At 35.2% G+C, this 24227-nt stretch overlaps 4 protein-coding genes across 4 annotated transcripts; 2 read left to right on the top strand and 2 right to left on the bottom strand.

Annotated features, from left to right (window-relative positions):
- Positions 1-1761: 1761 nt before the first annotated feature.
- Positions 1762-5688, bottom strand: LOC104888646 (protein YLS7). The gene is made up of 4 exons (XM_010673669.4): positions 5373-5688; positions 4073-5007; positions 3161-3435; positions 1762-2862 (listed from the first exon to the last, which is right to left on the bottom strand). The coding sequence occupies exons 2-4, from the start codon at positions 4677-4679 to the stop codon at positions 2053-2055; spliced, it is 1692 nt and encodes a 563-aa protein (XP_010671971.2). The 5' UTR covers positions 4680-5007; positions 5373-5688; the 3' UTR covers positions 1762-2052.
- A 6515-nt stretch (positions 5689-12203) lies between these two features.
- Positions 12204-13134, top strand: LOC104888645 (major allergen Mal d 1). Its single transcript, XM_010673668.4, has 2 exons — positions 12204-12460; positions 12681-13134. Exons 1-2 carry the CDS (start codon positions 12274-12276, stop codon positions 12971-12973), a joined length of 480 nt encoding a protein of 159 aa, XP_010671970.3. The 5' UTR covers positions 12204-12273; the 3' UTR covers positions 12974-13134.
- A 1347-nt stretch (positions 13135-14481) lies between these two features.
- LOC104888644 (ATP-dependent Clp protease ATP-binding subunit CLPT1, chloroplastic) lies at positions 14482-18923 on the top strand. The gene is made up of 6 exons (XM_010673667.4): positions 14482-14857; positions 14941-14976; positions 15960-16069; positions 17154-17333; positions 18329-18456; positions 18544-18923. Exons 1-6 carry the CDS (start codon positions 14634-14636, stop codon positions 18574-18576), a joined length of 711 nt encoding a protein of 236 aa, XP_010671969.2. The 5' UTR covers positions 14482-14633; the 3' UTR covers positions 18577-18923.
- A 959-nt stretch (positions 18924-19882) lies between these two features.
- On the bottom strand, positions 19883-20407 carry LOC125495484 (glycine-rich RNA-binding protein 10-like). Its single transcript, XM_048640218.1, has one exon. The coding sequence runs from the start codon at positions 20405-20407 to the stop codon at positions 19883-19885; it is 525 nt and encodes a 174-aa protein (XP_048496175.1).
- Positions 20408-24227: the final 3820 nt, after the last annotated feature.

The raw sequence follows: 24227 nt of genomic DNA, 5'->3' as shown, positions 1-24227 counted from the left end.
CAAAATATGTTGCAAATTAAAATTCCTTCAAAATAAAAAATTATGTTCCAAAATGAAATTTATTTTATGAAAATATATTTATATAGATGACTAACAACATGTTATTAATTCTTTGTTTTTAATATATATAAAATTAGCTATAAGAATAGCTAACTATATGATTATAGTATTTGAGTATAAGGTGCAATGTATATAGTACAATTATGTTGAAATCCTCTATGTAATATTAACTACATAGAAGTATAATGTATAATTTAAAGAAATAAATATGTATAGAGATAAAATACATATAAATTAGAGTTTTGGATGATGAAAAATTAGAGTTTGATTCTAAATAAACAACTTTAGAATATTGTACTATATAGGTTATGTATAACTTTTATTTAAACTAAAATATTGATATTTTTTGTATACCGCTGGCCATTCCTCGAAATATATTTCAAAATAAGATCTTTTCATAATATAATTATACAATCTAAAATAATACAAATTATTAGATGTTACATAATAAATTATATTATACAATCTATATATAATGATAACATGAATTATAAACCAGAGTAGAAGTGCAGGACTATAAATGAACCATAGTTGAATATTACTATAAGTATATAACCCTATAAGAGTATGGGGAATTGGGGATGACATTTTTTATCCACATATAAATTTTGAATTAAATAAAAAAAGATTTCATAATGGTTAAGATATAAGAAAATTATAGTTAGAAACTTAAGATGTACTGGATTACCTAAGAGTAAAGAACAATTGAACTCTGAACTTCCCATTAAGATAAGTGAAGATAATTGAACTCAAGACATCAAAGTTTTGACTCCACCAGCACATCCATCGACCAGCGGCGCACTATTTGATAGGCGACTCTTTATAGCTTTGCTTATTTTCGTTTTTTACTCCCTCCGTTTCCTAAAGATCTTCCCTCTCTCCGTTTAAGTGCGTTTCCAAAAGATCTTCCCTCTTTTACTTTATTCCTTATTTGGAATTCTTTTTTCCCTTTTTATCCTCTCATGTCCCTATCATATGGTCCACCATTACATTATTAATTCAATTTTACTCCTTTTCTCTCTCCTACTTCAACCCCTTTTTATTCCACACCCCACACAATGGATCCTCATTGGTATCTGTAGGAACAGTAACAAGGAAGATCTTTAGAAAACGGAGGTAGTATCAGGATCCATTTGGGTGGGGTATGGGGTGGGTAAATAGGAGAGAGAAAGGGATTAAGATAAATAAACAAATAAAAATGGGTTAAAGTAGGAGAGAGAAAGTGAGTAAAATTGAATTAATAATGTAATGGTAGACCATATGATAGGGACATGAGAAGGTAAAAAGGGGAAAAAATTCCAAACAAGGAATAAAGTAAAAGAAGGAAGATATTTTGGAAACACACTTGAACGGAAAGAGGGAAGATCTTTAGGAAACGGGGGGAGTATGTAAGAGCTCATAAAGCTCCTTTAGATTTTCCTTTGTTTTCTATGTGGTTGTATTAGGTTATACTTCGTTATTTCATCAATGTACGTTTTCTAGATGTCAAAAAAAATTCTTGAAGATGAATGTTGTTTAAACATATTTGGCAACGCAATTTAAAGCTGGTCATTGGTCGGGCTGGAGCCAAACAAATCCAGTCAAGTTCAGCGGCCTCGGGCTAGGCCGGGCCATAATTTTGGGGACAGAAATCTCTACTCAAGATTTTCAGACTACTAAAATATATATGGAGTATGGGAAGAGAGAATAACAATAATGAAATAACCAAATAATTAAATGAAGAACTATTATAGAACACCAATCATCTACAAGAACCTTCCTGGTGTTAGAAAATTGACAATTCAATGGTTGGCAAACAAGTATTTCACATTAAAAAAACTGACCCCGCTGACAAGAAACATCTCCTCTACTAAGTAATCAGGCCAAATAAGATCCCAAAAAGGGGGAAATTAGGCCTTGCCTTCTCCTATGACAACAATACTTTACAAGTATTTCTAATCGTCAGAATAGCAAAGTATGAGAGGCTAACCTAGCTACTGAAACCTGTTTCAGTTAAACGGAAGCGTTTTGGTTACCCTCAAACTCTCGTCTTATAATTTCAAGCACGAGCTCGTTCCAGGTATCAACTGGACCCGGCATACACCAATGCAGGCAATCTTGTGGTGGTGGCTTCCCGTCTGGTCCCCGCTTTGTAATTTTATTAGGGTCGGGACTCCTGTATGGACCCGGATGACCATCGTGTCGATATGAAAAGGGCTCAGTGATGTCCATCAACTTCAATTTCGACCGGTTTACCTGCTTCTTAACAGCCCGGTGGAAACCTCTCACCTGTTTCTCGTACATGGTATTCGTATATGCGTTTTTCAGCAACTGACCAGGCAAGATAGGGCCCACTTTTCCCGTGCATGATCCACCAGAGTTCCATGCACCACCCTCATAATGATCTGGTGAGTAAGCCCGAAGAATGGTTAGTCCAGTAAAATTGGGATGCGTAACCATGGCAGTCAAGCTTGTTTCAACAGAAATTCCAAATGCTTCAATGTTATTTATCTTCATCGGCTGCCTCTTTGGTGGGGGCCATAACTGAGTTCCTACTATTTCATTATTCAACATGTAGATAGATTGCTTAGCAAACCAATGACCAGAAGAAAGAACAACCACGTCAAAGGTCGGGACGTATTGCATGAAAATTTCATCTGAGACATCAAGGTGAAGCTTGGCAACCCCCTCTCGGATCTCACCGAAGGCTTCTGATGTTTGATGGACAAGCCACGAGGACCAAATCCGAGTTATCATAACAGACTTTGATCTGAAAAACCAGCGTTGCATATGACGATTCCCTCGATTTTTGGGAACTTCAACCTAAATTAACGACAAATGAGGAATTGAGCAAAACTGAACCACAGTGTGTAACATATATAGGGACACAATCTGGCTGGCGCCGTGATACATATACTATGAATCAGGATCTTATAAACACTATATAGTTCATTATATTAGCAATATACAGAGTCATTTCGAAATAAATTTTGTTTCAAAAATATCAGTCAAATTCCTGATAGTTCATGAATATTGTGGAAGATGTATTTGCTAAGCAATCTCAGATACTTTTCATAATATTCAACTTTGCACTGTATGTGTGTATAGATTGTCTGTTTACCTGCCACAGTAAGCACAGCAGAGACTCCATCTGGTTTCTTGCAACTGAATCACCAACAAAAGCCAGAGTCTTTCCCCTCATCAACTCCAAAAATTTGGTGCCATTGAACCTTGGAAGTTCACACTGAGCTGGCCTCCATCTCCAATTCTCATATTCCTTGTCAGGCCTACCATTGCCTTGGCAATTTTGCATTTGAGTAATAACAGGGCATGAATTGTTTGTGTACACTGGCCCAGCGGGATCATAGAACCATTCACCATGATACAGATCACATTCTGAAGAGATTATAAAATGCATGTTAAAAACACTAGTAGAAAAATCATCAGAAAACTCGTCAAAACGATGTAGAGCATTTCAATGCTTATTGCCGGTAAATGTACCATAAAGCCACACAAATTACCCTCCAACCCTCGCTAAATTAGTGTGAATTAAGCTTGGACAAACAGAAGCACACAGAAATATTATCAAAATTAGAATTTAAGAGTTCTAATTAACTTTAAAAGGAAAACAGGTTCTAGTTCATAGATTCTGATTTTTCTTTGCACCATTCATTTTACATCTCTTTTTACTCTATTCATCTCTTCTTCCTCCTCACTTCCTTCTCCTTGTCAAGAGCCACTTTTTTCATGCTTTCGGACCTAAGCAGAGAGCCATAATGAGTACTTAGATACCTCGCAATAGCATGCATATGTATTCCATAGGAATTTTTATGAACTCAAATCGAGATTCAATTGAAAGCCATAAACAAAACCAAATACTTACAGCAGCAGAAAGAAACACAGTCCAATAGCAATCAAAAGGCAGCATTAAACAATATAGAAGCCAACCATTTTCAAAGAAAACAGGGTTATCAATATATCATGGAAATAGCAAGCTAGAACAAAAACGGTGAGTAGGGGAACGAGGGCTAACCTGCATTAACTGAAGCTTTGGTGTCGACATTAACAAGTGACGGCTCTAGTTTAGGCAAATCAGCTGAGGTAGTATTGTCCAAGTCGGATTTTGTTGAATCTTTATTTTCCGTTGGTAAAGGGTTCTCAGTGGCGTGTTCCGTAGGCATTGTATCATTAGCAATAGACTTAAAAACATCCTGTTTCTGGCTACCTTCAGTATCTTGAACATCCTGTTTCTGGCTACCTTCAGTATCTTGAACATCCTGTTTCTGGCTACCTTCAGTATCTTGAACATCCTGTTTCTGGCTACCTTCAGCATCTTGATTTCGACTTACTCCTGTAGTACCCTCAGACTTCGGCAACTCTGTATCACTAAAACCTGACCTCCCCTCACCATGAACTTGAGTCCCATTCACACCTTCCACAGACACCGTCAAATCCAAATCGCTTGTCTGATCAACCCCATAAAAATAGCTCTGAACAACAGTGCCAATTGGGTACGACAATAAGATCCAAGAAGCAAAAGTAATGAAAACAGCTAGTAGTCCAACTGAGATTATTATGGAAGACAGTGCTCTTGGATAATTAGATGTAGAAGCATAGTCTTTCGAGGAACCTAAAGCCATTCTTATTCCTCCTCTAATCGAAATCGACCATTTATAGATTCCACCTCTTGATTGTTTTTGCACCAAAGATAAAAATGTTAATGATAGTTGTATTTGCCAATTTTAGCAATAACAACTCATCTAGAATACAATTCTAGAACTCTAGATTTGGTTACAGATGACCTAAAAGCTTACTGTAACCCAAAAAGATCAATCCAAACACAACCCAGGTTATCAATTAACCACCAATTTCAACATCAATATCCCAAAAATAGCAGATTAACAAACAATGGCACCTCCTTCAGCTAACACCATCAATCACTTGGGAAGAATTTAAATCAAATAGTTCCTGCAAATTAGAGAGATCAAAATCCACTATATGAGCAAGAAACACGATGATTAGACAAATTAACAAAAAACAGTTCAAACAGAACAGACCTACCATAATCATTTTTTCATAATTAGTAAGAAATTATTCAAGATAACTATAATTATGGCAAACTTTATCAATAACAACCCACTTAAGCACTTATCCAAAAAAAATTCAAACACCCAGAAAAATTATTGATGAACCTGAACGTATTTTAGCAAATCTAAATGTACTCCCAACAAAAAAAATATTTTTTTCTTCACCCAGAAGAAAAAACCTAATAAAAGAGATTAAACACAAAGTAGAATAACAATTATATGATGTAATGTAAGAGATGAGTATACCTGAAACTCGCCTAAAAAACCCAGATGCAATAAGAGCTGTAAATGCAGAGAAAAGAAGTAGCCCAGAAATACTGAGAAAATAAGGGTAGTGTGTATGTAGTAGTAGCAGGTGAGAGAGATCTAGGATCAAGAGATTTGTTAGTAAATTATTCTGGTGATTTTAAATTAAAGAGGGCTTTTTGTTTCCTCGAGTGATCATTAACGAGGAGAATGAAAGAGAGAAATGTGGGGTAATTGAAAAATCCCTGATTAGAGATTTTATTATTGATGAGTGTTTTTGGGTTCATTCAATGATGGAAAATGGAAACCCAACAAAAGCAAATGAAAAATAAAATTTGGCATTGTCCCTAAGATTTATTAAAATTACTATTTCGTCTTTTGCCACTTTTCACCTATGATATTTGGTCGTTTTGAAATATTTACACACAAGACAAAGCATAGTCATGCGTGTTATAACAAAAGCAAATTAAGAACGAAGAGCAAGAACAATCGAGACATATTTAACGTGGCTCGTAAGCAATGTGTTAGTTACATTCACAGTCGATGAATGAAATCAATCTTAATGGTATTCATTCTAGTTCCTGGTGCTTTTTTACTTATTATCAATGTAAAAACGGTAAGCCAAAATAATTAATTTGAATGAAACTTGACTTCGTATTTCTTTATCAGTAATTGAAAATAGAAAGAAAATAAAGGATTCAAATTTTGTTTCTTAATTGAAATGAGCAGGCTAGAATCCGCAATATTCAATGATATTAAATAGTATGGTAGAAAGATTCATAGGTTCCCAATGGGGGCCCCAAAAAAAATGTGTACCTTACCGTCTTATTCAATCATATATACTTAATTGGTAAAAAGAAGGATCATACTGGACCAACACCTCTCGCAAGCCAGCTATTCCAGCTACACAAGTTAATGCTTGAGAGTAAGGGATATAAGGGAATCTTTACCCCCATATACAAGTAGGTATTGGGGTTTGAACTTGTGACTTTAAGGTCACAATGTGAGTTTCCCACCACCTCCATCAAACAAGTTTGGTTTTACATGTACCATAGTGTTTATATAGTATTCCCGAATATTCATAATCGACTAGCTCAAAATACAGCCCAAAAAACATAAACAAATTCCCATATACGTAAGCCACAGGAAAGCACCCAAATCAGAACGTATCACCCATAGACCTCGACTCATTTAACCCGTCAATAAGACCTCGTGTTGGATCATAAGAAACTCCATACTCAAAACACCCCAACAATTTGTGAGATTTTGTTAGATGATTTTGCCAATACTTAGCACTGACAAATTTGTCATAAATACACTTACCAATCAAATAATTTTTATATAAACGCAATATATCTTATATTTTTGGTAATTTAAGGAGCGCTATGAAAGCTAAAAATGTGTGATTTTACATTATGTTTTGTTAGTTGTTAGTATTTCGTGTGCACCGTTATTCCCATGAATCATGACAATCAAATGTGTAGGTAAAGTGAAATACTCCACGACGGAAGGTCCCCACACTTCATAATCAATATTCAATGTGACAATAGTATGGTGCACCGAATCTCCCTGAACTAGGCCAACTTAACGAGTAGTGGAGTACTATCGTTTTTGCATTTTAATACTAAGCTCCCACATACAGTAGGTGGTTTAGACATGTAAGTAAGGATGCATTATTTTAGGTAGTGAAAGTATAGATAATTTTAGACAAAGTCAAGGGAGGTCGACAATGACTTGGATGCAATATGAAGAAAACGGGAAATTTAATATTTCTTCCTTTTTGTTTTAAACGAAATATTGGGTGAAATGATATTATACATTGATTAATTTTGACTTCAATTTGTTGTCATTATATAAAGAAAAATATAGTCAAATAGGATCTGGTTAGATTCGTCTCGATGATACTATCAAATTATATCTTTTTTATATTTTTAACGTGTGCACAACTAAATTAAAGATATGAATGATTAAAGAAGCGTGTTGGGTTGCGTGAAAAAACAAACGTTTCATTTAAAACAAAATGGAGGAAGTATAAAATATTGACTCATGTACCTGACTCTACTCTAATGTGATTTTTTTTTTTTGATAAGTTCTACTCTAATGTGATTAAGATAGACAATTTTGGTTAATTATCGTATGACTTGTATCACCTCAATAATCATATAATTTTCAAAATATATAGATAATTTTTTTAGAAAAATTGTTATATATACTCCTGTCACATTAAAAAGTTTATTTCGAATGCACTGGTAAAATATTGATGTCAATTAACTTACTTGGTCAAGTCACAAGTAGGGGTGAGCAGAATCCGATACTCAGTCAAATTAGAGGTGATCAATGGTCGGGCCTAAAAAATTGCCCGTTAGTCGGGCCAGATCAAAATTTTATGCCCAAATCCCGCTATTTTGGGCTAAAATGAGGGGGTTTCGGGCCAAAATCGGGCCGGGTCAAAAAATAGACAAAAAAATCATTTTTGGCTTGCCTAAAACCCGCTCAAAGGGAAAAATTCGGGCCGGGCCGGACCTGACCGCGAGGCAAAAAAACCCGCCCAAAAGCTAGTCGGGCCGTCCCGAGCTAAAATGATCAGATCTAGGTCAAATATATCGAAGTTGGTTTCGGGCCGAGTTGTGCAATTGGAACCAACTTTAAATTTTGGAAAATTATTAAATTTGAGCTAACTATTAATGAATATTAAGAGCATGTTGGGTTTTTAACACGTATATGAATTACATCAAAAAGAGGATTGTATTTATTTTGTTTATGTTGTTTACAGTATGAGAAAATCAAAAGTCAAAAATCAATTTAAAACTCACGGAAAAACTATCTATAATTTCCTCCCAAACAGAGATGCATAAAATTTTATTGGGAGGCTTTTTCCTCAACTATATATATACTAGCATTTTTTTGCACGCGATGCGTGCTTAGATTTTTTTTCGAGACAGAACCTCGATTTTCTTCGACATAAGTAAGAGTCAAATTTTGAGACATAGGAAGTATAATTGTTTTTAGTTGCAAAATTGATTGGTTTAGTCTCTGTCACTTAAATCTCTCACCAGTCTTTTTTTTTTCTTTTTACTTTTCAAAGGTTGAACAAAATAAAGATTTTATTGAATTTATTTATGATTTCTAATATGAATTTTTTTTGTTGATTTTTGAATTAATTACACTAATTCATAGATTGTGAAGAGAGTGGAAACTATTTCAAGTCAAATTTTTGTGAATATTATTGTGAGTATGTATTGATGTTGTAGTGTATTGGTTGCAGTAAAGTGAATTTTTAAGTTTTTTTGTAAAGTTTCCTAATTTGAGTGATTTGTATAATGTAAATTATGCAATTCTATGATTTTAGTTGACTTGTGACTTGTGAGTTATTGTTATAATGTTATTTCAAGTATTTTTGTTTGAAGCCCCCTTGGTTTGTAAGTGAATTTGTAATTTAAGAAGGAAAGGAGGGTAAAATAGTCTCTTCATTCAGGGACACCATAATTCCCCCTTCCCTTATATAATAGAGATTCTTGAATTACATAAACCATGGGCCTAACTTTTTTAGGGCTTCAACCTAGATCCAACATCAAATGTTTCTTGTGGCCCTACCCCTCCCCTGAGACTTGAGTGCGTGCTATGGCTAGTCGGCTACCATTTGGTCGCTCCCTTTATCAGTGGCGGATTTAGAAAATATACTTAATGAGTTAAAATAAAATCAAAGAAAATTAAAAGGATTCAAAAAGTTAAATTTATAAGAAAATACACTAAGATCTCAAAATTTTTAAGGAAAAATTCCACCTTTTTTCAAGTTTGAATGGAGTCAGATGACCCATAATTAACCATGTGGCTCCGCCACTAACCCTTACCCCCAATATAGATTTTGATGCACGGATTAGTAAGATACTACTCCCTCCATCCCAAAATATAGTTCCCATTTCCCTTTTTTCACGGTAATTTATGCAAGTAGAATCTAAGAGGGATAGTAAAGATTTGTTGTTTATTTAAATAAATATTGTATGGGAAAAGATGATTTTAGGAGAGAGAATGGAAAATAATTGGTGAAAGAACATTAATTGTAACTTTTTGGTTGAATAAATAAAGGAAAAACAAAATTCAATGAAGCAAATAAATGATGAGACACGGTTTTTATAGACAAATTACGGAAAAATGTGGAACTAAATATGAAAATGGGAACTATATTTTAGGACACTCAAAAAGAAAATGGGAACTATATTTTGAAACGGAGAGAGTAGTACCTTACTTTAACCATCACACCTTTTTGCGCTGAGACAATATGCGCCCTTATATTAAGTTTATGCGGATTGTTCCTATACCATGGTCCATGGCCGATGCCATCTCCTCCCTTGGATCTTGATATGTAGGTGTCTAGGTGAGACTTCTATATCTTTCACGCACAACGGCACAAGGATTATGAGCTACTATATAGTAGTATATACTCAGAAAGTTAATTGTGTACCCAATCTCTAGACTCTAATAATTAATTTATAAAAAGAAAAATAAGTAAAGTCTGGTAGTACGAACAAGATTTGCTGCTCTTCTTCTTTATAAAAGATAGCTATTGGTCGATGTTAATTAATTTGATTGGTTGAAGTATGATATTTCGGATTTTAGGACCGAATTTAGTGTATAAGAATTGTTTTTGAGATTCACAATAATTGTGTTTTTAGACGACAAAAAGAGAATATTCTAATCATCTATTTATTGGACCTTATTCATTTGGACTTTGTAAATGCAATAACTATGGTAAAATTATTTATCCTTCCTACAGTATAGGGTCTGAATTTGGAAGAATTATATACGATATGCTAAGCAATCTGTAAGGACTTATTTTATAGGCTATTAATACTTAGCTTATAAAATTCAATCATACTCCTTGCCTACTCCACACACACCACTTGATGCCTCTCATAACAGATTTGAGACGATATAATAATAAATTATTAATATTTTTATCACTAAGTTCAATTTCCAAACATATCATATTGCGAATGATAACTCGATACATTGTCGAAACTAAAATGTAGTCTTTTTTTTCTAACAAAAGTCAAAGCATTCATAAATAGTTAGGGTGCGTTCTATTCAACTTATTGGACCTGAACTTATTGGAACTTATCTGAATTGAACTTATTGAACCTGAACTGAACTTATTGGAACTTATTGGACCTGATTGGACCTGATTCAACTTATTGGACCTGATTGAACCTGATTGGAACTTATTGGACCTGATTGAACCTGATTGACCTTATTGGACCTTATTGGAACTTATTGACCCTAATTGAAACTTATTAGACCTTATTGGACCTGATTGAAATTTATTAGACCTTATTGAACCTGATTGAAACTTATTTGACCTTATTAGACAAAAACATTGACCATGAATAACATAAATATTACCACTAACGTAAATACTACCCCTCAAAATTTTTTATGGACCTTATTACCACTAACATAAAATAATAGACATAATACAAATAAATAATAAAATAGACACTAATACAAGTATAATACTATATAATCATTGTGGTACTTTAATTAAAATTCTAATAATAACATAATCCGCTAATAGTGATATGAAATTATGAATAACAAAATAGTGGACAATAATACAAATGTTTATTAAACATTGACTATTTGGACCTTATTGGACCTTATTAGACCTGAGTGGAACTTATTGGACCTTATTAGACCTGATTGGAACTTATTGCACCTGATTGGAGCTTATTGCACCTGATTGAAACTTATTGGACCTTATTAGACCTTATTGGAACTTATTGCACTTATTAGACCTTATTGCAACTTATCTGAACTTATCTGAACTTATTGGACCTGAAACTTAATTTTTTAAGTTGAACAGAACGCACCCTTAGTTGGAGTAAAGGATCTTTTCAAGAACTATAATTCAGAAAATATTCAATAGAATTATATTGTATTAATATATATATCCACATATACACCGTAGCCTATCAATTTTTTAAGTACTTATATCTTCGTAGCTATCCTGATTCCTGGTCAAGTACTGAAGTCTGAGTATATTAGTTAAATGCAAGCCAATATTGACTTCAAAGACTAAATAGAAGAGAAGACAAAAAAAGACTATAGAAAACAAGCTTCTAATAAAACTATTCAGATGATATCACAGGTAGACAATAGCAAATCTATCTACTTATCTACTATCTAGTAATATTTTTCTTCTATAGATATAAATCCTATGGCAAACACTTTCATATACAACTAATACAACGCATGTCATGTAACTGGTAAGTAGTAACATACCATTATTATTAGTTGATGGTTTTAACGTAATAACATTTACGAGCTAATAACAATCCTAATTCACGTCACACCTTTCAACTAATAATTAGTTTTTAGGCCACGGGCGATGACCAGGGTAATCATAATTTTCATAATATTTAGTATTTTACTTTGAAATTATAACACCAAACATCACTTGGTTTAGTGGTTAAAACTTTAGTATACAAGTTTGAGGCCATGAGATCAAATTCAAATCTTATACCATGCATTTTCTAATTTTTTTTTTATTGTATGTGGAATTTCTGAAGTCAACACGGTAAGGGATAGCACCACGTGGCATACTTCCTTGTTGATGAACACCTTTTAATATATTAGTATTGATATAGATATAAGCATAAACAAAATTGATCACCCTTCAAATATTTTATTTTTTGGTCAGAAATAATAGAAGTCATTATCCAATGCATACACTATCATCAGCAAAAGTAGACCAAAAAATAAACAACAAAAATGCTGCTTTCATGCTACCTAAGCTTCAGCTCTATAAAAACCAACGAGAACATTCATCATTTTGCATCCAACATCATCAACTATATTTCTCTCTTATTTACTTCCTCATAATCTTGAGCAGTATATTATCATAATGGGTGTATACACATTCACCATCATCGACGAAACCAGTTCTGCTGCACCAGCACGTCTGTTTAAGGCCCTGTGCATTGACAACCACAATCTTTTCCCCAAAGTGGTACCTCATATCATTAAAAGCATAGACGTTGAAGGAGATATCTATGCTGTTGGAAGCATCAAACAATTTAATTTTGCGGAAGGTAATTGATTCTAATACTTTTTACACTAATTCACACTTTTAAGAGTTCTATATATTTTTTGTCGATTCATATGAGCCACGAAGGCAGTACAAAGTAGGCAAAGGGGATCCGAACCTGTAACCTATCGTTCCAGCAAGCACACGATTTCGCTACCTTATGTCGTAGAAGTCAAATTTCTTTTGCTTAATACTAATACATGTGATGGTTATGAATATCTCAGGGAGTCCATACAAGTATGTGAAAGGGAGGCTCGATATGCTTGATGTGGATAATCACCACGTGAAGTACACAAATTTTGAGGGTGATGTTCTTAATAATTTATTGGAATGTGTTGTTTATGAATCCAAGATTGAATCATCTGGTTCAGGAAGTCACTATAAAATGGTTGGTCATTTCCACACCAAGGGAGATGCAGTTGTTACAGAGGAGGCTGTTAAGGGTGGCCTTCTAAGCATGCAGATGACCTACAAGGCTGTCGATGAGTATCTTTCCAACAACCCACAATATGCTTAAAGACTATACTATCATCCAAGTGCTTCCTAATCCATAGAAAGTGAATTATATTTGCATTATGTCTTGTTGTATTTGCAATTTTTTTTCTTTCCTTCTAATAAAGATGTGTGACAATGACTTGTTTGCTTGAGAGTTATATAATAAATATCACAATTGTATGAGTTGAAGATTGATACATGTTTTGATGCTTATGTCTAAGATTATTATAATTATGCAACTCAAAATAATTGTATCTGTCTTAGTTAAGGCAGGCCTAACACAAACGTATCGATTGGTGGAATTATAGAAGTATATCCTTTCTCTACTTATTTGTGAAGGATATAGTGGACCTTCTTGATTGAACTACTTGGCCAACTCCTGATAAGAGTCCTTTAAGCCTCCGATGTAAATGGTTAACGATATTAGCTTCATGAGGATATAACAAAGTTTTATATTAAATATTTTTTTATTAGGGTGAAAATTCAAATAAAACAACTAAAAAATAATGGATCCAACCTATACCGTTCCTATAAGGCTTTGAACGAATATCCCCTCACTTACATACCTTATGTCTCAAGACCAAGTCATGCTTTGCCTACTTGACTTCAATTATATTTTCTTTAACAACAAAAAATTCATTTTTTTCTTAGCAAGACACGATGACTCAATGAGTATAACTCATTACCACTTACTTTCTCAATATTTACTATTTGCTCTCCATTATTCCACTCTCATCATACATATAACTCACTTAAATGTTACAAGGGGTTACTCAAATACACCCCTAACTAGGCTAACTTAGTATTGACTGATGAGAACTAATCTTTTTATTTATTGAAATCTCAAAAATAATACATCAATACTTACCAAAGTAACGAGTTTTAAATTCTTTCCAAGGTATGATTAGAAAACTACTTTAATTGGCAAATTTCTAGTTAATTTCTTAATTGACACATTCCATACAATTTAAAAAATGGATCACACCAACAAATTGGCTGGTAAGGCATGCACAACATGCTAAGAAAATACCATATCATAATGCTGGTGGTAAGGATCAAACCCTTGACCTCGGGGGCAAAGGGAGAGCGCTCTACCCACTTAAACTAACTCCTATCCTCTACTTTTTTTACATTTGTCGAGATGTTTATGTTTTATTTGGTGTAAGTAAAACTATAAAATTTGATTTATTAGATGTTACACTTTTCAAATCACGGACTCCTAGGTAATTTTTGGAGAGAAGAGAGATAGAGAGAATGAAAAACAAAAGGGTCCCATGTGAACATGTGATAGGAGAGAGATAGAGAGAAGTCATTACCCAAAATAAGTACATCTTTAAAACTTCCTAAAATAGAAAGTGTAACATCTAAAAAAAAACGGAGGAAGTATTTGGAATTCTCGCATTGAGATAAATCTAATAAGACATCACTTGACTATGCGACAAAAAGGTAAATGGTGCAACTAAAAAAATACGAAAAATAGTATTTTCGAGATAAAGCCAAAAAAAAAAAAACTTTCCTATCTCACCTTCTCCAAAAACTTTAACATCAGTGAGCGAAAAACAGTACCAAAGAAAGCAAATCACTCCAAACACGCCGCTGTAGCTTCTCTTCTTTGGTTTTCGCAGAGCACCTCAAGGCTCAATCTCTCTCCAACCTGCAAGATTTTTTTGCGTAACACAAAAATGGCTGCTCATACTCTCACCTCATCTTCTCTCTCCTCTATCTCTTCTTCATCGGAACTTCGCAAATTCAATAGTTATGCTACTTTTCTTCAATCTTTTAAATCCAGCAATTTACTCAGCTCTTTTATTGGTAATCAGCTCACAATTCGGCAACCAAACCCTAATTTTGTCGTCTTGAAGCGCCAATCCACGAATATGACCGTCTCTTTCAGCTTACCAACTAGGCAAGTTTCTTGAATTCAATTTTTGTTTTCAATTGTCAATTTATGTAATTACTGTAGTTTGATTTTCATTATTGTATATGCAGTAAGCGGGAGGGTGTTTCTGCTGAGAAATTGCCAAAGTAAGGTTCCTTTAGTTTCTGTCATTGTTTGGATTTAATTTATTGTTGATAAGTCAAGAATTTTGTTTGTCAAATGAGTCATTCATGATAGTGTGCTTATGTATAAGGTTAAATTATTGCGTATTAGTTTCGGATTGGAGCTTCAATTGCGCTTGTATGCTCTACATTTTGTCGATTAAAGCTACTCAATTCGTTGTAAGGGAGTTGAGAAACTGTACGGGAACACAATTCGCTACCTAGTTATGCTAAATTAGTAAAATGTATACCACTTACTGATGCCAAATTGCCAATACATTGGGAGGGGGGGGGGGTAGCACATTAGGTAAGACTGTGTTGCCAACTTGCCATTAAGAATTCTTTGGGGAAAATTCTAGAATTGCATTATCTATCTAGCAGACGTGGGTTAAAGATCATATCAACGGGTCTTCCATCTTGCAAATAAGGCATATCTTGTCTAGGCAAAATTTTGGAAATGATACCCTTATTTCCATGTCGTCCAGCTACTTTATCGCATTACATGCATTTGGAGGATTGAGAGGGAGCTGTTCTGTTTTATACTTGTTTGAGTGAATGGGGCTAATATGAGGACATAATATTGGAGTGCAGTGTGACCTTTTATATTGGGCACCTGTGGGGCGATATGAAGTAATGTTCTTGTGATACTTTTCATAATGCAGCCTTGTTTTATATCCCTATGTATAATATAAATTATTTAGGCTTGATTAAGTTATTTGGAGTTCATAGATTGAAGCATAATTCTTCCTTAGGTTTTGCAATAAATTAAAAAATTGTCAGATAAATATAAATTTTTATTTTTTTCTCTTCATGGACTTCTATATTTAATCTATACAATATAGAGTTTCCCTTATTGGCTTGCCCTTGCGTGCAATATAAGTTTTTTTTATTTCATTTATTTTCTTTCTTATGATATTTGGAAAGGGGTTGTTGTCTTAATTTTTTCTTTTTTTACAAGCTTGAAACAGATGGTCTGCAAGGGCTATAAAGTCCTTCGCTATGGGTGAACTGGAAGCACGAAAGCTTAAATATCCAAACACAGGGACCGAGGCGCTTCTGATGGGGATCTTGGTTGAGGGTTTGTAACTCAGTCATGGTTGAAAAACTTTTTTGTTTGAATGATTCGTGTAACTTTCAACTTTGTGCTTCTCATCACATGTGATAGGAAATCGAATACTTTGTTAAGACGTTAGTGGTTAATCTTTCAAAAGTGTGCTTAGGTTTAGGATAGTACTAAGATGATTTAGTTATCTTCAGCCAGTCGATCAACCCGCTGTGCATGTAGCAACTGACCACATCCCCCTTACTCCCCCCTTCCACGAGGGAGATTAAGCTGGCAGAGCTCAGATAGAAAGGAATTGTCCTCATATGTGTTTGGTAGCTCATAGCTTAGAAGCTTATAGGGTAACATGGGAGGGGATCGGGGTAGGCAGAATCACTCTCAATCACAGAGTTTAGAGTAAATCACTTATCTTGGTCTTCTTTGAAAAAAAGTACAATCTTCAATGAAGTAGTGTTAAGAGTATTAGTGGTTGTATTATGGAGTCAAAAGAGGGCCATTCTGGAGAAAATCTGTTGGAATTAAACATTCATCTTGGACCTTATTGAGTTAAAGCTGTGTTCAGGAGAAGACGAGAAAGCTTCTTTGGTTTGTGAAGTTGAGAAGGAGTAGTAGACACTGGGAATACTTTCACTTTGTGATGAGATGCGTGTTTTTAGAGAAGGTAAAGCTATATAGGAGTAATTGTTAATTTGAAATCTGCCTTATGCGAACAAGAGGGAAACAAGGAAAATGTTGCGGAATGCCAAGCACTTTATCCCGTTGTAATTTACTTATGTGTTATAACATACATCTCTCCTCTTCGTTTATGTTTTGGCTTTCCTAGAATCCCCATCCTCAGTATGGATGTAATTTCACCTGAGCACTGAAGAACTCTTGCCTTGATCATCAGCTTCACAGCATGTGATTCCTTCAAGCATAGCTAAGGCCCTGCAGAATCTCTAATACTTCCACAATGTTCATAGAATGCCTTAAGGAATCTTGCTTTGCATTACTTGGATTCTCCCGCCTCTATTTATGTTCTTGGTATGGCTGATCTGTTGGTTAGCTTGATATATATATTATTTCTTTAGGTAAAGTGTTATGTTGTTTTGATGCCTAGGAACAAGTCAAGCAGCAAAAATTTTGAGGGCTAATGGCATCACCCTCTTCAAGGTGCGAGAGGAAATTGTTGATTTGCTTGGAAAATCTGATATGTACTACTTCAGTCCTGAGCATCCTCCATTGACTGAGCCAGCCCAAAAGGCTCTCGATTGGGCTATTGATCAGAAACTGAAGTCAGGTTGGTTGCTTCTCTTTCATTTATCATGACTCATGAGGATTCAAAGTTTTAATGCCTGTTTGACTGTGTCATAATTCTGGATCTGGATTTTAGTGGTTAGGATTATTTATCTTCATAATACTCCCTTTATCCCTAAAGATAACCCCATTTCCCATATTAGGTTGTTCCAAAAGATTGCTCTATTTCCTTTTATGGTTATGTGGTCCTCGCAATTTCTCTCTGCTTTTCTCCTCCCCACATGCTAAAAGATAAAACTATTTACCAACCCAATCAAACCCTAAAGTGAAAGAATGGGAATGGGGCAATCATTAAGGGACGGAGGAAGTATATGGTATGCGCTTCTGTAACACCTAACATAACTACTAATGTATACATCAATTTATGCTGCTTGAGTACATATTTGTACTCTAATACAGTTGCAACAGAGTTCTAATTGTTTGGGATGACAGATTCTGCTCTACCTTAACGGCCTGTTTGGTAGGCAGTAATCTACAGTGGTAAGGATAATGACTTGCACTTTTATTTTGTATGGAATTTCCTATATCAACGTCCATGGTAGTGTTTGTCTACCTTCCAAACATCTATTTTTTTTCTTCATAAAGCTTCATTACCATCCATTGCCACTTTGGAAGGTGGTATTGAATGGTAATGGAAATTAGTGAAGAAAAATACATGTTTGAGGATGATATTCTATTAGTATGGTCATTGGCATGAGGTTCCTCTTGCAATAAAAACACATTTCCATTACCAACATTCACTACCACCTGCCAAATGGGATGTAAATATATCAATTTGGCTGTCTGATGCTGCACAATCTATGTAAAAGCCTGCACTTAGTGGGTTGCACCTTCTTTGTATGGACTAACAGTCACAGTAAGGACGCTGGTTATTATGGCAACAAAATGACGTCTACAGGTTATACACAATTACAAAGCCAGATTATCATTATCTTTCTGAGCAAAATAAAAGTCCTAAACTCTTTGTGGGGAGTGCAGGTGAAGATGGAGAAGTAACTGTGTCTTATTTGCTTCTTGGAATCTGGGAACAAAAAGAGTCTGCTGCTCACCAGATAATGGTCGCACTTGGTTTCAACGATGTGAAAGTAAAGGAGCTTTGGAAATCTGTGAGTATCTGACATAGTTTACTGAAACATTCACTCTTTTTAAATTAGTAATCTTATTTATGTGCTCTGTAAAATTTTGTTACACAGATGGACAAAGACATTGTTTGTAGTCATAAGTAGGGTGTCGCAGATATTGAGATCACCCTTTACCTCTTTCATGCAAACTCGGCAGAGCTTTGTGAAAGCACATGCATTGTGTTCAGGAGGATATCTGAAACTACATGCATCTTTCCAGCTGATATATTCGAATTCATCTGGGCAAACTGAAGTTGTAATTCTTGTAGTGATCGGTCAAGGTGTATACAGAAGAGTTCCATGGAGAATGTGTCAATCATATGTTCTTTGTGGTATTTTTACATCTAAATTTACTTCTTTTTTCCTTTCATTGTATTCCTATTTCTTTAGGCTAGATTGTGCTATGAATTAACATAGCTTGGACACATTACTGGCAGAAATTAAGGAAGAAATTGAAGATTTGATTCATAAACTAAAATAACAACAATTAAAAAGATAACGACAAGCTTTCGAAAGGCTTGTTATCTCCCATTGAACTCTTAACAGCTCATTCAATTTTTCTTAACAATTTTCAACATATCTTTTTCTCTCTAATTAACTCTATATATAGAGTAATTTCCTTAGCATAACTACCTAGTTTATTCCCCCAATTTACTCATTAAGATAATACCTAAATTACCCTTCTCCTAAAATATCAGTTCATAGCACTACCGGCTGTCCAAACTTCCACCTTGTCCTCAAGGTGGATAGCATTCAGCGTTGAATTATTGGCCTCGACAATACTTGACAGTGTCTTGTCGAAAAATGATGCCTGGCTTCCACTGGTGTTCGAGCTCCTCATTGGTGAGTGTTGCAGGTAAATGAAAGTTGTCATGGAAGAGTAGAATGTTAAGGTTGATGTCCGAGAAATAGATGAAAATGGAATTTTGAATTTGGTGAGGGAAAATGGGTCTTAGAATTGGTGGGAGGGAAGTGGGTTTAGAAATAGAATGTCTTGATGGGTCGTTAGATTCTAGGTTGGAGGAATGGGGATGATCTTGTTTCAAACCTTAGGTAGAGTAATTTAAAAGAAAGTTGAACCTTGAATTTATAAGCTCATTTACAATTCTGACCTTATGAAATAAATTATGAGTGGGTTGAAAAGGGTGGGGCTCAATTTCAGATTTTGCTTGAGTGTGTAAAAATTGAGGCACGTGCTTGGCCACCAAGTTGATGCTAACCTCTGCCATGATGTCATCATTCATGCCATTTACCAAAATATCCTTAATGACAGGGTCTGAAATTTGCTTCCTCTCCAAGCAAATGAATGACGTATCAAAGCTTACCACACACATTTCTCTTTCATCTTCTTATTCTGGAACTCTCTGCTCACTGGCATCAATGACTACTACACCATCGGTCATGCTGCCGACTAGGAAGTTGGCCCACTGCCGGAATTTACTCCGGCAAAATAACCAGGTCCACCACCTGATCCGCATCCCAAGGATCCTTCTTCATCATCTCTTCCCGCTCCTCTTCTCTCAACCCAGTAAAATATCCCACCACCACCATGCCTCCGCTGCACATCTCCACCGGAACCACCACCACCACCACCACCGCTAAATCCTCCTCCGCAATCAGCCAACCTTCCACTATATTCGCTTCCTCCGGCATCGAAGCACCCGAATGCTTCACCATCGGGTTTGTCGGTGAATCTGCGTATCCTACCACCGGAACCACACCCCACTATTTTTGTCTGCACCACAGAGCCCTTCTCCAGATCGGGTTGATGGTGTACCTCGAGGCGCTTGTTGATTCCTCCACCAGATCCATTATTCTTCTCCTTTTTTTTTGCTGCGACCACGAGATCCTGGTGGTGTTGTACCTTGTCATTCCCCTGCAACAGATTTGACTCTAGTTGCCATGAAGGTGTCAATGATGAACTGAAATGTTGCATCACCTGACCCTGTAATTCTTGCTAAACATAGAATGGTAGTCGTCGGTGTTCCCATTCGAACCACCGCCGTGCCTCGTTATCAAGTCCTATGATGGCAACCTTCAACTTTTCTTCCTCGCTTAACTGAAAGAATTCAAAGAAATCCTCCAATTGAAGGACCCAGTCCTTCGAATTTCTCCCATTAAACTCATGAATCTGAAGCTCTTGCTGGATTCTCCTCTCTTCTTCAAGATCTAAAATCCCTCGATCTCTTTGACTTGTGATATATGTGAACTCTTCCCTGATCCATATTTTCGTCTGTATGCTGCATTTCTCCGGCAATCACCATTGCAGATTTTGTTTTGTTTTGTTTTTGAGTTCGTAAATCAGCTCCCTAATCTCCCATAATTGTACCGCTCTGATATCATTTGCTACGAATTAACATAGCTTGGAAAGATTATAATAATAAAATAGGAATATCAAGGAAGAAGATGAACCTTGATTGAATAATAATAGTAAAAATAGCAAAAGTAATTGATATTCAAGCTCTCGAGAGGCTTGATTCTCTTCCAATTGAACTACAAGAGCTCACCCAATTTTTCTTAACAATTTTCAACATACATTTCCCTCTCTAATTAACCCTATATATAGAGTAATTTCCTTAGCATAACAACCTAGTTTATTCCCCAAGCTACTTAATAAGATAATACCTAAATTACCCTTTCTCTGAAATATCAGTTCATAGCAGATTGCTTGCAGGATGTTAGTGATTTGGTGTTTTAATAGGATTTCAAACATTTCAGTTCAGTAACATGGAGTTTAGGTGCGAAAAGACTCTCTTGAAATTGAGTTCGGATTGAATGTCCTTATTACTTTATGCAATGAGATATTAAATTGCATGCACATCATTCGATTAATTGCGTAAAGAGGCAAGCATGTTATCTTTTAACACATAAGATTTCATTTTGGTGATCCCTTTGTTAAAATCACAAGATTGATAGATATCTAGATAAGTTGTTCAAATTATGTGATTTAATTATTTTACATGTTTAATTTAGCCAATAATAAATACAGTAATCATACAATAACAACAGGCATAAAACAATCATAAATTCATAAGATCATATGAAGAGAGTTAGAACAGTCATACAACTATTAACAAATATTCACAGGCGTTTGTGATTTTAATTCCTACATCATGAAAATGAAATTGTTAGTAAAAAATGAATAAAATTGGAATTGACCCTTGAGAATTATACATTTGTTGCATAGGTTCGACTACACAAACTTCGCAGGAATTAATTTTTATCCTTCAAAAAGTATGAAGATTCAAGAAATAGGAAGAACGAAGATCCTTGAAAAAGGGGCTGGATAGACAGCCACCGGTGCACAAGTTCCGGTCTGTGCCCAATTCGATTTTGGTCTGTTTGTCGGTCTAATCCATTTTTGTACAATCTTAATCGTGATAACGTAACGCGAAATCTCTTCCCTAGAATAACCATTAACTGTCAACCAACCCACAGGAAAAGTGATCCTACATAAAACATATTTCTTCTGTTTCAAAATAGTTGCACCATATGGCATTTGATCACTATTCATGAACCAACTTTGATAAGCCTTCCCTCACCGAAAAACATAGTCAAGTGGGACTTGTTAATTTCGTCTCAATACAAGGATTTTTAATATCAACTTTTTATAATTTTTACTTATATGCAATTAGAGATATTGACGTCCAAAAATTATCTTGACAAACGTGAAAAAGCAAACGGTGAAGTATAATTATCTCTCCAGAATTCAAGGGGAGATTGAGTGTATGAGGACTCGGCTTTAAAAGATATGACTCGTATGGCTTTTATGGATATTCTTTCAACTAAAAATTCCTCCAGTTCCCTTCAAATTTCCTTTGTTTCTTCTGTTGGTCTTTCGCATGAGGAAGTATTAAGTTTGAGTTCTCCTGTCTCTATTGATGAGTTGAGCCTAGTGACTAAATCGATGGCTCCACTTAAGAGTCCAGGTCCTGATGGAATCCAACCCATCTTTCATCAACAATGTTGGGCGGAACTTCATGAGCCTATTGTTTCCTTTGTTAACAAATGCCTTGATGATGGTTTTATACTTGAGAATATTAACAAGTCTTATCTTTGTTTGATACCGAAAAAAGATGCTCCGATTACAGTTAATGATTTTCGGCCTATTGGTTTGTGTAACACCATTTTAAAAATCTTAACCAAAACCATTGCATCGCGTTTAAGACCTCTTATGGCGAATTTGGTTAGCCCCCTTCAATCTAGTTTTATCATGGGCATAACCATCGATGAAAACATTATAATTTTAAAAGAGGTTGCTCACCTGTTTAATAGAACTAAACGAAATAAGAGCATAATGGCCCTTAAAATTGACCTCACAAAAGCTTTTGACAGCCTAGAATGATCTTTTATTAGGGATACGCTTGTTGGTTTCAACTTCCCTAAAAAGTTGGTTGATGTTATCATGAGTGTGGTTACTTCACCTACAATTTTTGTTCTTTGGGATGGTGAGATTACCCCAAAATTTCGTCCTTCGAGAGGTATAAGACAAGGTGATCCCTTGTCTCCATACATTTTTGTTTTGTGTTTGGAAAGACTTTCTCTTCTCATACAACAAAACCTGGATATGAAATTGTGGAAACCACTCATGATTTCTCGAGATATAGGCTTATCCCATCTATTTTATGCGGATGATGTTTTCTTGTTTGGGAAAGCCTCTTGGGCCAACCTAGATTTAATTATGGCTGTCCTAAATGATTTTGGTCAACAATCGGGTTTGTTTCTTAACAGACTTAAATCCACTATTATTGTTCCTAAGACAATGGATCACAACGTTAGACAATCCCTCACTGCTCATAGTGGTCTGTGTGTTTCCTCTGACTTTGGGAAGTATTTAGGTGTTCATATTTCCCCAAATAAGCTTCGGAAATCAGACTATTTATAATTACTAGATAAAACTACTGATAGAATTAGAGGCTGGCAAGCAAAACTTTTAAATATGGCTGGTAGATGCACTTTAATAAAATCAGTGTTAAATACCTATCCTTTGCATGTTATGCAGACTAACATTTTGCCCATGGGTGTCCTTAATGACCTTCAGAAAAATGTTAAACGTTTCTTATGGAACAAGTTAGGTCAAAGGTATTATATCTCTAGAACCTCTTGGGAGCAGGTGTGCAAACCGATGATGGAAGGAGGTCTAGGAATCATAGACTTAAGACTTTCGAACCTTTGCTTCATGGCCAAATTAGGGTGGAATTTTAACTCAACCTTCGAAACTTTGGGTTAAAATCCTAAAAAACAAATATTGTAAAGGTACTAACTTTATGGATGTCATCCCTAACGCTTCTCATTTTGCTATCTGGCGTGACATCCTTAAAGGGAGAGATTTGCTTTTGCAAGGTATGTACCTAAATGTGGGAAATGGGGAGGATATCTCTCTTTGGTATCATCAATGGGTTGGAAATGAGCGTCTTTATAAGCATCAAGGCATAGTTATTCCGGAAACAATAGCCCATTGGAGGGTTGCTCATATTACCCAAAATGGGAATTGGAACTTAGACCATATAGCTACTTTATTACCACAGGACATTATTGCGAAAATTAGAGCCATTCCACTACAGAAATATGCCTCTGTCCCTGATGGTCTAAGATGGATTTTTACTTCTGATGGAGAGTTCTCTATAAAATCAACCTATCGAAACCTCAATCTTAATCAAAGAACCTTGTCTCAAACACCCAATTTCTGGCCCAAATTATGGAAGATCAATGACCCTTTTAAATACAAAATGCTTTTCTGGAATGTTGTTCATGAA

Source organism: Beta vulgaris, chromosome 3 (assembly GCF_026745355.1).
Source record: "Beta vulgaris subsp. vulgaris cultivar EL10 chromosome 3, EL10.2, whole genome shotgun sequence".
NCBI classification, from domain to species: domain Eukaryota; kingdom Viridiplantae; phylum Streptophyta; class Magnoliopsida; order Caryophyllales; family Amaranthaceae; genus Beta; species Beta vulgaris.
The sequence above is the reverse complement of the archived record's forward strand: the minus strand, read 5'-3'. Positions and strand labels throughout refer to the sequence as shown.